This window comes from Hipposideros armiger, unplaced genomic scaffold (genome assembly GCF_001890085.2).
Source record: "Hipposideros armiger isolate ML-2016 unplaced genomic scaffold, ASM189008v1 scaffold_132, whole genome shotgun sequence".
Taxonomy (NCBI): Eukaryota; Metazoa; Chordata; class Mammalia; order Chiroptera; family Hipposideridae; genus Hipposideros; species Hipposideros armiger.
Genome location: NW_017731482.1, coordinates 2284271 through 2297129, shown reverse-complemented (window position 1 = coordinate 2297129; position 12859 = coordinate 2284271). Strand labels below are relative to the sequence as shown.

Genomic DNA, 12859 nt, shown 5'->3' with positions numbered 1-12859 from the left:
GTTGAGAACGTCATGCTTATTCGACACACACACACACACACACACACAAACACACACACACGAGGTCTGGCAAGTTCGCGAACTTGTTGCAACGATGTTGCTAACCTTTTTTTGATATCAAAGGGATTATTCATTATGAATTTGTACCAACTGGACAAACAATTAACCAAATTACTAAATTACTATTTGGAAATGCTGAAAAGGCTGTGTGGAAAAGTTAGACGACCTGAACTTTTTGCCAACAAGTCATGGATCTTGCATCACGACAATGCACCAGCTCACACGGCACTGTCTGTGAGGGAGTTTTTAGCCAGTCAACAAAGAACTGTATTGGAATACCCTCCCTATTCATCCGATCTGGCCCCCAATGACTTCTTTCTTTACCCAAAGATAAAGGAAATGTTGAAAGGAAGGCATTTTGATGACATTTAGGACATCAAGGTTAATATGATGACAGCTCTGATGGCCATGCCAGAAAAAGAGTTCCAAAATTGCTTTGAAGGGTGGACTAGGCGCTGGCGTCAGTGCATAGCTTCCCAAGGGGAGTACTTCAAAGAGGACCATAGTGATATTCAGCAATGAGGTATGTAACATGTTTTCTAAGATGAGTTCACGAACTTAATTGTCATACGTCATAACTGAGTATTTATAAAACATTTCTATTTTGTTATTTTCTTTTGTATTTTGGAGGTGATTTATTATTCTCCAGGCCTTATGTTATTGTGGGTCCCTGGAAAACTTGGAGTCTCCTAACTGGAATCATCTCTCCTGCCCAGTGGCTCACATGGTCCTGCCCTCTCTTACCATTTGTGACCTTGGGCATGTCCTTGCACCTGCTGGGCTTCAATGGTCTCCTCTGAGGAAAGACCACCTGCCCCATAAGTCGAGCAGGAGGATTCAGTGAGATACTCCTGGAGCACCTCACCAGCTGTGACTTATCAATGAGTCTTTGTCCTGACTCAGCTGTGCCTGTTTTAAGTCTAGAGGAGGTCAGCAAACTTTTGAGACAGAAGAGCCAATCCTGTCCCTCACAACAATTTAAAAATTATTTCAGAGCCATAAAACAAATGAAATTAGTTTATTATTCACCATTAGGTGAATAATAGTGTTTAAAAATTTTATAAATGAAACTATGATAGTCTTATTTTCATTTTCAATTTTACTTCAGAGCCACATGTACATAACCGAAGAGCCGCATGTGGCTCGCGAGCCACAGTTTGCCGACCCCTGGGCTAGAGACAGTGTTCTGCCTGATGCCTGGCTCAGGAGATGCACTCAATACATGTTTGTCCTCTCACTGTCCCTGAAAAGGTCAGATTCATTTCTGTAGCCAAATCCTCTGCCCAGGCTGTTTCCACAGCTAAAACGTCCCTCCCTTTCCTTTCCAGGCTTCCACACATCCTTTAAAATCCAGCTCAAATCCTCCTTCTCTGGAGAAGTCTTCCCAGACCTGCCACATAGCCTTCACCTCCTCCCAGTTTTCAACATTGCTATAGCATGTTCAGAATTTACAAAAGCTTTAAGTGACAAGCAGAGAGGCAGTAGCGTAGTGGTTAGAGCGAGGGGCAGGCGTGGGTTCTCATCCCAGTGCTGCCCTTGCTGGCCTGGTGATCTTGGGCAGTGGCTCTTGATCTCCTCAGCTGTGAGAGGGGCAGGAAATACTCACTGAGCAGGGCTGTCAGAGGGGATGCGATGGAGCCCAACAGGAATGGCTTTGTAAACTGTGAAGTGCAGTGCCCAGGAGGGAAGAAGTTTAGTGTTACAAAGGAGGACAAAAGGTGGGGGGCTGGAGCCTGGACTAGGGCGGGGACATGGTAAGAGCTTACTTTGCTGGCAACGGCCAAGACCCTTCGCCGGAAGCGAAGCTCATGCTTCTCCGTGGGCATCTCCTTGGGGAAGAAGAAGTAGGGGATGGCAGCCAGGGCCACTGCGCCAGCAGAGACGAGGAAGCCCAGCCACCAGGCACCCACCCATCGGGGGTCCTTCGGGGTGAGGCTGATACCACCTGGAAGAGAAGACCATGGTGATGTTAGGGTCAGGATGGGCCCTCACTTTTGGCCACCACCCTGGGACTGGCCTCTGAGATATAAGGTGGCCTGGGCAGGGAATCAGGAGACCTGGGTTATGGTCCTGGCTCTGCCAGGTATGTCCTGCATGACCTTGGGCAAGTCCCTGACCCTTGGTGGGCATTGGTTTTTTAGCTATTTACTAAGGCAACGTGTGTAATGGTCAAGGTCATGGACTTTGGAAATGGACGGCTGGGTCTGAATTCCATTACTAACATAATCTTGGGCAAGTTACTTAACCTCTTTGTGCCTCAGTTTCTTCCTCTGTAAAATACAGATATTAGTAATATTGTGAGAATCATAGAAATGAATACATGTAAAAAGCACTTAGAATAGTACTGGTTTACACTATACTTTATTTAGGCATTTGCTCTTCTTCATTTTACTGTTACTATTGTTATTATTGTTATTAAATTGATGGTTAGGACTACTCTTTTGGTTCTCAGACCTGCAGGACAATTAAAATCACCAGGAGTGCTTATAAAAAAATATCTGGTCTTACCCAAGACCAACTTAAAACTCCAACAGGGTGATATGGAAAGGTGACCAAGGAATCTGTACCTTTATAACAAGTTCCCCAGGTGATTTTGATCCCCACCAAATGTGATTAGGACTAGATTATCCCAGATGTGCCTGCTGGCTGGAGTGCCCACATCTCCTATCAAACTTCTTGACCCCCAAGCTGAGTTGGGTATCTCCTCTTTTTTTTTTTTAAAGATTTTTACTGGGGAATTGGGGGGATGGGAACAGTGCTGGGGAATTGGGGGAAGGGGAACAGACAAGTTGTCGTTTTGTTCTTCAGTCTAGTTATGGAGGACGTTGCTTCACTGGCCCAAGTTGGCACCATCGTTGCACTCTTCCCGGGCGAGGCACATCAGTCGCCGGCTTCTGGACGGCCGCTCATGGCGGCTGCTGGCCGCTCACGCTGGCTGCTGGCTACACACGGTAGCCCATGGCAACCCACTGCAGCAGGGGCTGCAGCCTATGCCATTGCCGGGGGGTATCTCCTCCTTTAATCGCCACAGTACCCACAAACATTTTTGTAACAATACGATGCATGATGACAGCAGCCCCATGAGTCAGACTTGTTCCCAGGTACTTGATCCTGATCTGATCCTGAGCAGGAGCCAGAGTACACAGTTGGCACTCAGCAAATATATCTGTGAAGTTGGGGGTGAAGTTGGCTTTTGCACTGATTCCCTCCTCCACTTATTGCTCCCCTTGCTTCTGTGCCAGGCTGGTGAGAGCTCACACATGCATCTCCCCAACTCCTCTGCTTTTCACATACCAGCCTGTGCCTGCAGTGGACATGATCCACCTACCCCCATGAAATCCCCCAGAGAGAAAGAAGGACAAGGTCCACAGGAATGTCACACCTGCCTGTGTGGGTAGCCACATCTGAGGATGATGCCAACAGAGCCAGAAAACACTCCTGCGTGCCCCGAACTGGGGTGTGTCTGAGAAACCTAGGGGAGCCCTGACTAACAAGAGCTCTTACTTGGCTCCTGGGCCCAGCTCTCTAGGAGAGGAGGTGAGGCAGGGCTGTCCCTAGTTACTCTCATTCAGAGCTGCCCAGACCTGTCCTGGCTGGAGGCACCTTGGGCAAAAGCCAGAGACCAAGAAGCAGAATCTCTGCTGCATGCCCATCTATTCATATGTGTATCACCTGAGGTTTCTAGAGCTTTTTGGAACATTTCCAGGTAAGAGGTGAGATTTCTGAGTAGCAGAAAACAGAGGTAATTGTTGGGAGCTCAGACCTGCTTGGTGAGACAAGCAGGCAGCTGAGATGTCACAGTGACCAGTTTTAAAAGGAACCTTCTCACACTCCCAGCAGGGCACCAGGGCACCCGGACCCTCCAAACCCCTCCCTCCTGGCTGCCCTTATACCCAGCTTTGGTCCCACTCTTTTTTTTTTTTTATCAGTCGCCAGCCTCTGGCCGCTCATGCTGGCTGCTGGCTACATACGGTAGCCCATGGCAACCCACTGCCACAAGGGCTGCAGCCTATGCCATCGCAGGCGACTCTCAGCAGCCCAGCTCCAGGTTGAGCTGTTGTTCAGCATCTTAGCTGTAGAGGGCAGTGTCACTGGCCCTCATACGTGGGATCTGAACCGGGGCCCTCTGGCGTCCCAAGCCAGTTCTTAACCATCGCACCACTCGGCCGGCCCTGGTCCCACTCTTTAGCACACTTTGACCGCTACCTGGATCAGAGACCACTGTTCCCCAAATGGTTCCCTCAGCACAAGTTGCCAGACGCTGAGGTGGTCAGAACTAGAAGGGCCCTTAGAGGTCACCCAAGAAATTTCTCATTGGAGAAAGGCTCAAGGGAACTGAGTCCTGCTCTAAAAGTTCTCTCCGACATACCAGTGTCCTTTCTAGACCTTTTCACCTGGGTCTTGTTCCCCCTAAAGATGGGAGCTCCCTACAGGCCAGAGAGTATGTGCCCCTGTCTGCCCACAGTGGATCTGAGCACGGGGCTGGGGGCCTGGGGGACTCAGGAAAAAAACAGGTAAAGACTCATAAAATAGCAGCGACAACAACCACAGCTCCTCATCTGATGGCACTTCACAGCTTATCTCCATCACCTCCCTGGATTCTGGTTGTGGCTTTGGGAGGTGGACAGGACAGAGACTATATCAAAGACTATATCATGAGAAAACTGAGGCTCAGAGAGGTTAAGAGGCACGTCCAAGGTCAGGGGGATTGCTGGCATTCGAACCTGGGCGCCTGGCTCAGCGTCTCCCCTGAGGCCGGTGGTCAGTCAGCTAGTATCTGTGTGCCCCTGGGGACAGCTGTGTGCTCTTGAGGCTCACCTTCTGGCATTCGGTCAATGTCCACATAAAGGCGCAGCATGACGCTACCCAGCCCGAAAGCCAAACCTGGCCCCATCAGCGTCACTGCAAACAGGATCCCTGTAACACAAAGCCTAGGTTAGGCCTCGCTGACTCTGGTTTCCCTCCCCTCGATGGGCCAAGAGCAGCCTGTCTCTCATGGTTGGGCCTGGGAAACTCTCCAGAGCTTCTCTGGACCTTTACTAGTCACATGGGACAGAGGCCAGGGACTCATGCCCAGCCACCCCCTCTCACTTGGAGCCTCTTGTCCTCCTACCTGAGCCTGGCCCTCCCTCAGAGCCCGAGGGGTGGAGCCAGTACTCACCAAGGTAGAGAGGCGAGTTGTTGCTGTGGGCAAAGTCATCGATGTAGGAGATGCCGAAAGGCTGGATGGGCACAGCGCCCACGCCGAGCAGGGTCTGTGCCATGAACATTATCCCCACCACCGTCAAATGCTTGACCTCCGTATGACTTGAGCAGCTGCTGTTGGAGGCAGCTGGGGCCGGGACCAAGGTGGTGGGAAGGCACAGGGAAGCCTTGAAATCCTGTGACATGTCCCCTGAGAGATGATGAAAAATATTATGACTATAGCCAACACTTTTATATAGCACTTCCTGGATGCCAGGTACTATTCCAAGTGCTTGTGTATTTAAATCATTTGACCCTGCTTCTCCGCTCCCCTCTCAACAAACCTAGGGGATGGGTGCTCACATTACTCTTATTTCACAGATGAGGAGACTGATGCTCAGGCAGAAACTCGCGGAGGTCAAGCCAGGACTGGAACCTAGGCAGCCTGGCTTTGAGTCCATGTTCTCACACCACCCTATGCCACCTTTCTGAGCAGAGAGAGGTATGTGGCAGTGCCACGGCAGCATGGCAATGGCGGCTCTTGGGTGGGGTGGGGCTGTCAAAGGAGGTCAAGTTTGAACTGGGTCAAGAAGAACAAACAAGGTTTTCCAGAAAAAGAAGGTGAGGAGAGTTGATCCAGGGAGAGGTTACAGTACATGTGAACACAGGGCTTTGAGAAGCATGGCTGGCCCACACAGTGTGAGGGGCAAGGCCAGGGCGGAAGGCAGGGCTGGGCAGGGGAGGGCTCTAGTGCCCTTGGTTTTCATTCTGGGGAAGGCTCGGTGTCAGCTCGGGACATAGATGCAAAGTGCAGTGAAGGGGCATTTCTTAATTTAGTACCAGACATTTATTCCCTGCAGCTCACTAATATTTGGTGAGCAAACTTAAGGAGACCCTCACACTATTATTATCCCAAATGTAGGTGTAGAGGAGGCCTTTTCTCTGTGGCCTGCCCAGCCCTTTCCTGGAGCCAGAGCTCTGAGGAAAGCTTGGATGAACCAAGGTCAAGGACCGGGACTGGAAACTGAGGCTGCCTGGGCTGTGAGACTTTTTGGCCCCAGTTTCCTCATCTCTCAAAAGAGCCTCTTAGAATGGAAACTCTATTGAAATACTGAATTCAGAAAAGAATAATTCAGTAGTTTAGAACAGGGGTTCTAGGGCCAGGCTACCTGGGCCTGTTATAGCTCTATTTGCTATGAGCCTTGGGGAAGTCCCTCCTTTTCTAAGCGTCAGATTCCTCACTTGTAAAATAGGATAATGATAGCACCTGCTCATAGGGTTGTAAGCATGAAGAGTCATGCGTGGTGGGTGGATGGATGGATGGGTAAATGGGTAGATGGGAGAGGAAAGGAATGAAGCAACTTCGCAGGCTGCTTGGGTTACTATCTAACGGACAGGTATCCATCTGTCAGGTAGGCCCTCAACAAAATCCCACTGGGTTGAACAGGGGCTTCGTGATCCTTGTCTAAAGTTCTTTCACTTTTTAATTTGTTCATTCACTCATTCATTCTTTCTTTCATCAGTATCTTGGCTTCTTGTGAGGAGTGAATGCATTAATACACGTAAAGTGCTTAGAATAGTGTCAGGTGCATAGCAGGCTGTATGTGATACTGTTATTCCACAAACATTTCCTGAGGACATATTACTGCCAGGTCCCAAAGTAGGCTGTGTTGTGAATTCACCCCCACCTCAAAAAAAAGCAGTGACAGGGGCCAGCTGAGTGGCTTAGTTGGTGAAGAGCTCGCTCAAGAGTTTGAGCTCTGAGCAACAGCAGTTCAATGCCTCGCCCGAGCTGAGCTGCCGCTAAGCTGCCAACAGGTGGCAGGATGGCTCAGCTAAAAAAAAAAAAAAAAAAAAAAGCAGTGACATACAAGCAGGCCCTCACCAAGACTGGCCCAGAGAGGTCTCACCCCAGGACTGCACCCTACTCCACTCCCCAGAACTTCCAGAAGGACCCACTCAGGCTGGGAAGCAGTAGGGACAGGGTGGGGAGGACCAGCGGGTGTCCTGGGAAGCTAGGCCCATCCTGACCGATGCAGGCCAGGGGATAGGCCCTGGTTCACAATAATGCCACTTCTCGTGCCCACCTCCAACCCAGTTGCTCCTGCTCTTACCGGAGCTGGTGCGGTCATAACGGTATGGCTCTGAGATGAAGTGCGGGAAAGTCATGAGCAGGCCTGCCAGGACCACAAGGATTGCCCCACAGCCGATCAGTCGGGGCCGGTGAACCCGGCTGCCGAAATAGCTCACAAACACAATCAGGATTGTGTTTCCCACCTGCAGAAGGACAAGGGGACCCATTAAAATGAAGCTGAGCCCAGGGCTGGAAGCCTGCACCATCCTTGTCTCTATTGCCAACCCCAGTGCTCTCATGTGTGTGATGGATTAGCTGGCTGAATAAGAATCATCTGGGTCCCTCTTATAAATTCAGATTCTGGGCCCTCCTAGGAAGGGCCCCAGCACCCCATTAGAGGAGAGAAATGAGGCCAGTGCAGAAAAGGCTAGAAATTCAATTTCAATCTGGAACATGGTTTGGATCCCATATTGGAACGTGAAGGGGGGGGGGTCAGTCAAGGAAAGGGGTTTTGAGTTTCTGGGACGTCATGAATGAGAGAAACAAAGAAAGTTTAAAGCCAGAGGACTATAGCTTAGAACTTTGAGCCTTAGAATTAAAATCCTAGGATGTGGGGACATGAGAGCCTGCAGGGAAGGAGAAGGCTGTGCCGTCAGAAGCTGGGGTGTGCACCCCATCCCACTGCTTACTGGTGATGACTGTGGGTGAGGTCCTTACCCCCTGAGCCCTAAGTTCCTTGCTGGTGGAGTCGGGCAGTATCAGCAGAAGGTTGGTGGGAAGGACAGTCACTCTCCATGTTATGGATGGGACACTGAGGTCCAGAGACAGAGAGTGACATGCCCAAGGTCCCAGAGCTAGGTAATGACACTTCCTTTTCACCCCTGAGATCTGGAGGTGGGATCTGAAGACTAGGGACTCTGTGTAGCTGGCAGGCTTTGGGGTTGGAAGAATGTGACACGTCACCCAGTGGGGAAAGAATTTCACAAAAGTGTGCTGGGGTGGGGACAAGAGAGAGTGTTCTTTGGACAGTGCCTTCTCCAAACGCCTGGTGGGGGAGGGGCTGAGCACAGTTGGACTCTGATCTCCAAATCTGCCCAGAACAGTTTGTCCACTCTTCCCTGTTTTGGCTGCTGGCCCCAGAGGCAGGGGCCTGTGGGTCCCTGGGAAACTCTGAAGATGACACTCCATGCCATGATATTGTGTCCTCTCTAACCACCTCAAGGTCCCAAAGTTCTGCCTTTGATCTGATTTAAACCTCTCCCACTACTGTTGAAGTGAGTTCCTCTGATTCCCTCCTGGGACAGGCATTAGCCAGGTGCCTGAAAAGGAAAAGCAACCAAAGGGAGAGTGGGTAGATATGGAAACCCTGGCTAGCTTTAAAATACCCCAGATCCCCCATTAAAGTGCCCCAAGGACAGGAGTGCCAATGCTGTGACTTTACAGAAAGCAGGAGGTTGCCTTGTTAGGCCTAACACGTGGCTTGTCAGTTTATTGGCCAAGACAATGCAGAAAGAGCTGGCTAAGAAGGTTTGGGGGAGGGATCTGTGATGCAGTTGCCTGCAGGCATTGGGAGGGGAAGGGTTCAGGTTGGGGTAGTGAGAGAGGAGGATGCGAGGGAGGTGGGGGTGCCAGTTTCCCTCAGTGTCTGCCCCTAAGGCTGGGCCAGGGCCAGTACCTCATTGAAGGCAGCCAGTAGTCCCGAGGTCTGGCTGGAAAGGCCGAAGCGCTTCTCCACTGTGGAGATGGAGCTCTTGAGGTAGCCGGAGATCATGAGCTGCGACAGCTGCAGCAGGCTGTGGCACAGGACGAAGAACTGCCGGAGAGGGGCCACAGTGATGGCAGTGGGCAGAGGGACAGGGAGACAGTGCAAAGACAGCCGGAGGGGGTGGTGGTGGAGAGACAGAGACAGAGTTGGGGAAAGAGGGAGAGGAAGGAGTAAGGCCATGAGAGGAGCAAGGAATAGAGATGGGGAAACACAGTCAGGGGACACAGACACATAGGAAGAGAGAGAATAAGGGAGGAAAGTCAAGAATGAGAGAGAGACACACACACACAGAGTTATTGGAGTAGCCACAGCTTCTCACACAGACCTAAAATCTAGAAAAGCTGTCCCAGGTACAACTCTGGTGCCTGAGGGCTGCTCAAAATCTACATGACTGAGAGCAGGGTTTTCATGGGACCAAGAATGGTGAGAGCTCCTCTGACCCTCAGAGCTCCCCTGGAGCTGGACTGGACCTTCCTGCCTATTCCACCACCCTCTCTTTTCTCCAGGAAGCTATCCTCGACCCCCACCCCTCCACCCCGTCCTTCCCTAGAGCGCCCCTAAGAGACCACATATCAAACCCCCAAGCTGCTTACCCTACCCTACCCAGACCCACCCCCAACACCCCCTCTTACTTCCTAAAAATCAACAGAATTCCTAAAGGAAAAACTAGCCTTAAAGAATTAAAAAAAAACAGGGTTTTATGTCAGAACTTAATAACATTCACTCTGTTTTTCCTAGTCATGGTTTCCTCGTGTAGAGCGAGGACAACGTCCCTACCCGCCGGGGTTACTGTGAGAACTAAATAAGATTATGTGGGAATAGCACTTGGCACAGAGCCTGGCATCCTGTAGGTACCAGTGGGTGCTTGGATGTTGAGGGCTGCCCTTGGTGGAGCCAGGATTCCCGGGTATTCACACAGGTTCAGGATTCCAGGGGTCTTTTCTTTCCCTCTAGGGAAAGGAGCAGTAGGGAGGCTGGTCCCCCACTGCCACCGAGCAGGCCTTCTCTCATCTCTGAGAGGAAAGAACATGTGCTTGGCATCTCCATGTGCCTAAAACCATGCTAAGTGTTTTCATAGGTCATCCCTTTGATCCTCACAGCCACCAATTCTACAGATGAAGAAACTGAGGCTCCGAAAGGCAGCAACTTGCTTGGCGCTACACAGCCAGTGAGTGGCAGAACTTGCTCTGCCAGGCTTGGATGGCCCTATAGTTACCAGCCCCCAAGAGGTACCTTGATGCTGTGGAACACACTTGGCTGCAAGTCCTGAGCGTCTGGGCTGGCTTTGCCTCCAGGTGTGTCATCTGTGCCCTTCATGGCCTTGGTGTCCTTGTCTGGCATCTGGGGTTCTTCCCCCACTGGGCCTGTGGGGCAGATAGCCAGGGGGTGAGAGTGGAGATGAAACTCCAGAGAATGACCCTGATCCAGGTAGCCCATTGTGTTTCAGGGGTTGGTGAGAATCTGAGAGTCAAAGTACATTCAGCCTTCCTGAGTCCCAAGTGCTGGAAGGGCCCTTCCTAAAAGAAGGTGCATGCTCCTTGTGCCCATGCTGGCCAGATCCTGACTAGGACCACCTATTTTACACCTTAATTCCATTCCCAGAATAAACTTGCTTTCTAGGGAGAAGCTGCTAACCCTGTCACACTGGGGCAGTGGCCCCAGGTATAGGGACAAACAGTCTCAGTCTCCCTTGGGCTTACAGCTGTGAGACATCGGTGCTCCTGGAGGCTGAGTGTTGGTCTGGGTCTGTCTTGCTTAGTCTAGGATCAGACGTCTGGGTCCACGTGCAAGGTCAAGGCTTGGTCCGTGGTCAAGGCATAAAGGTTTTTCCTGGGGGTAGTTTGGAACAGATACCAACACCCGCACAGGGCATCACCCTGTGTGTAATTACAAAGCTAATCAGCCCAATCTCCAAATCTTGCATCAAACCATGTTGCTGATTGGTGCCGAAAGGGCCCTCAGAGGTCATCTCATTTACCCACCTCCCTAAGACTATAAACTGAGGCCCCAAGTCGGGGGATGACCCAGGAGGCAGAGATGTGGTAGAACCTGGACCCTTGGCCCCATTATTCATGTTGGTTTTCTCCCATGGCAGCCATGGTAACCATGTCAGTATCCCACTCACTGCAGTGAGAGGAAAGCTGAACCCCTTCAAAGGCGTCTCCTGATGTCTTCTGACGCTGAATCTCAGCAAGGAGCCGGAAGTCCAGCCTTGGGGGACTCCACCCCTCCCCTTAGATGGAAACACCTGTACATCATGTTAGCCTAGGCCTTCCTCCCCTCCTGCAGCCTCACTTCCTGCGGAAGCCTCCTCCATTGTTTCATATGGCTCTTAACCTGGCAGGAGTTTCCTCTCATTCAACAAGCTCCTTCTGGCGCCTGAAAACTGACCTGAGGACACCTCGAACCAGAAAGGAGGATGGAGGGTCTCCATCTCCAGACCTGGAAGGCAAACTCAGGAAGGGAGCTACACAGGCCTGGAACTGCCCTAAGCAGAGGTTTTGTGCCCCTCGCCCTAGGTACCTGGAAGCCTGAGGAATTTTTTAAAAATTGAGATATAATTCACACACCATAAAATCCACCCTTTTAAAGTACACAACTCAGTGGTTTTTAGTATGCTCAAAAGTTATACACCATCACCACTATCTAATTCCAGAACATTTTCATTACCCCAATAAGAAATCCCATACCCATTAGCAGTCACTCCCCATGCCTCCCTCCCCGCAGCTCCTGGCAACAGCTATTCTATTTTCTGGCTCTCTGGCCTATTCCAGATATTTTATATAAATTTATATAAATGATAGCATAAAATATGTGGTCTATTGTGACTGGTTTCTTTCACTTAGCATAGTGTTTCAAGGTTTATCATGTTATATCATACATCAGTACTTCATTCCTTTTGATGACTGAATAATATGCCACTGTATGGGTATATATCACGTTTTGTTTATTCAGTCATCCATTGATAGATATTTGAGTTGTTTCAGGTATTGTGGACATTCATGTACAAATTTTTACAGAAACATGTGTTCTCAGTTCTCTTGGGTATATAGCCAGGAGTGGAATTCCTGGGTCATATGATAACTCCGTTTAACTTTCTGAGGAACTGCCAAACTGTTTTCCCAAGTGGCTGCACCATTTTATATTCCTGCCAACAATGTATGATGGTTCCAATTTCGCCACATTCTTACTGTCTTTTTAAACTAAAGCCATCCTCGTGTGTGAAGTATTTCATTGTGGTTTTGATTTGCATTTCCCTAGTGACTAATGATGTTGAGGATCTTTTCATGTGCCTTTTGGCTATTTGTACATCTTCTTTGGAGAAATTTCTGTTTAAAGAGCTAGAGGAGTTGACTGAGGAAATGAAAGTGTGTGTGACTGGGGAGGAGCCCCTTTGGGGGACATAAACACTCAGAGGAAACAGGAGATCTTGAAACAAAAGTGACACCCGACAGGGAGGTGATAAGGGGTTGGCTTAGTGAAGGGGAGTCGGGGGCACTTTGCCGAGGCCACTGAAGGAGAAGAGGAGGTGAGGGGGTTCCAAGCAAACACCCAGAGGAGATGATAGGGCCATTTGTAAGCTCCAGTTCCCACCAGCAGAGACCGGTCACCTACTATGTTGTGCTGCACACCTACTATGCTGTGCTGCACACTCTACATGTTCGTGAAGGCTCTCTAGAGCTCCATGTTTTTGGTGCTTTCATTATCTCTATGCTTCTGATGAGGATGCCAAGGCTTCGAGGTAACTAGCTCTGCTAGTTGACATTGATACAGGG

General features: G+C 50.2%; 1 protein-coding gene across 7 annotated transcripts in view; it reads right to left on the bottom strand.

The window, feature by feature from the left end:
* The window catches only part of SLCO2B1 (solute carrier organic anion transporter family member 2B1), a 48505-nt gene that overhangs the window by 26104 nt on the left and 9542 nt on the right, over positions 1 to 12859 (bottom strand). For 3 of the 7 annotated variants that reach the window (XM_019649393.1, XM_019649392.1, XM_019649395.1), the window contains exons 2-8: positions 10784 to 10913; positions 10317 to 10447; positions 8994 to 9131; positions 7359 to 7521; positions 5222 to 5455; positions 4879 to 4977; positions 1827 to 2005 (exon numbers count right to left, since the gene is read on the bottom strand). In XM_019649393.1, coding sequence (XP_019504938.1) covers positions 1827 to 2005; positions 4879 to 4977; positions 5222 to 5455; positions 7359 to 7521; positions 8994 to 9131; positions 10317 to 10447; positions 10784 to 10796 — 957 coding nt within the window. In that variant the 5' untranslated portion in view covers positions 10797 to 10913. Of the gene's footprint in view, positions 1 to 1826; positions 2006 to 4878; positions 4978 to 5221; positions 5456 to 7358; positions 7522 to 8993; positions 9132 to 10316; positions 10448 to 10783; positions 10961 to 12859 lie in introns of all 7 variants that reach the window. The other 4 variants (XM_019649396.1, XM_019649391.1, XM_019649397.1 and 1 more) reach the window with 2 other exon arrangements.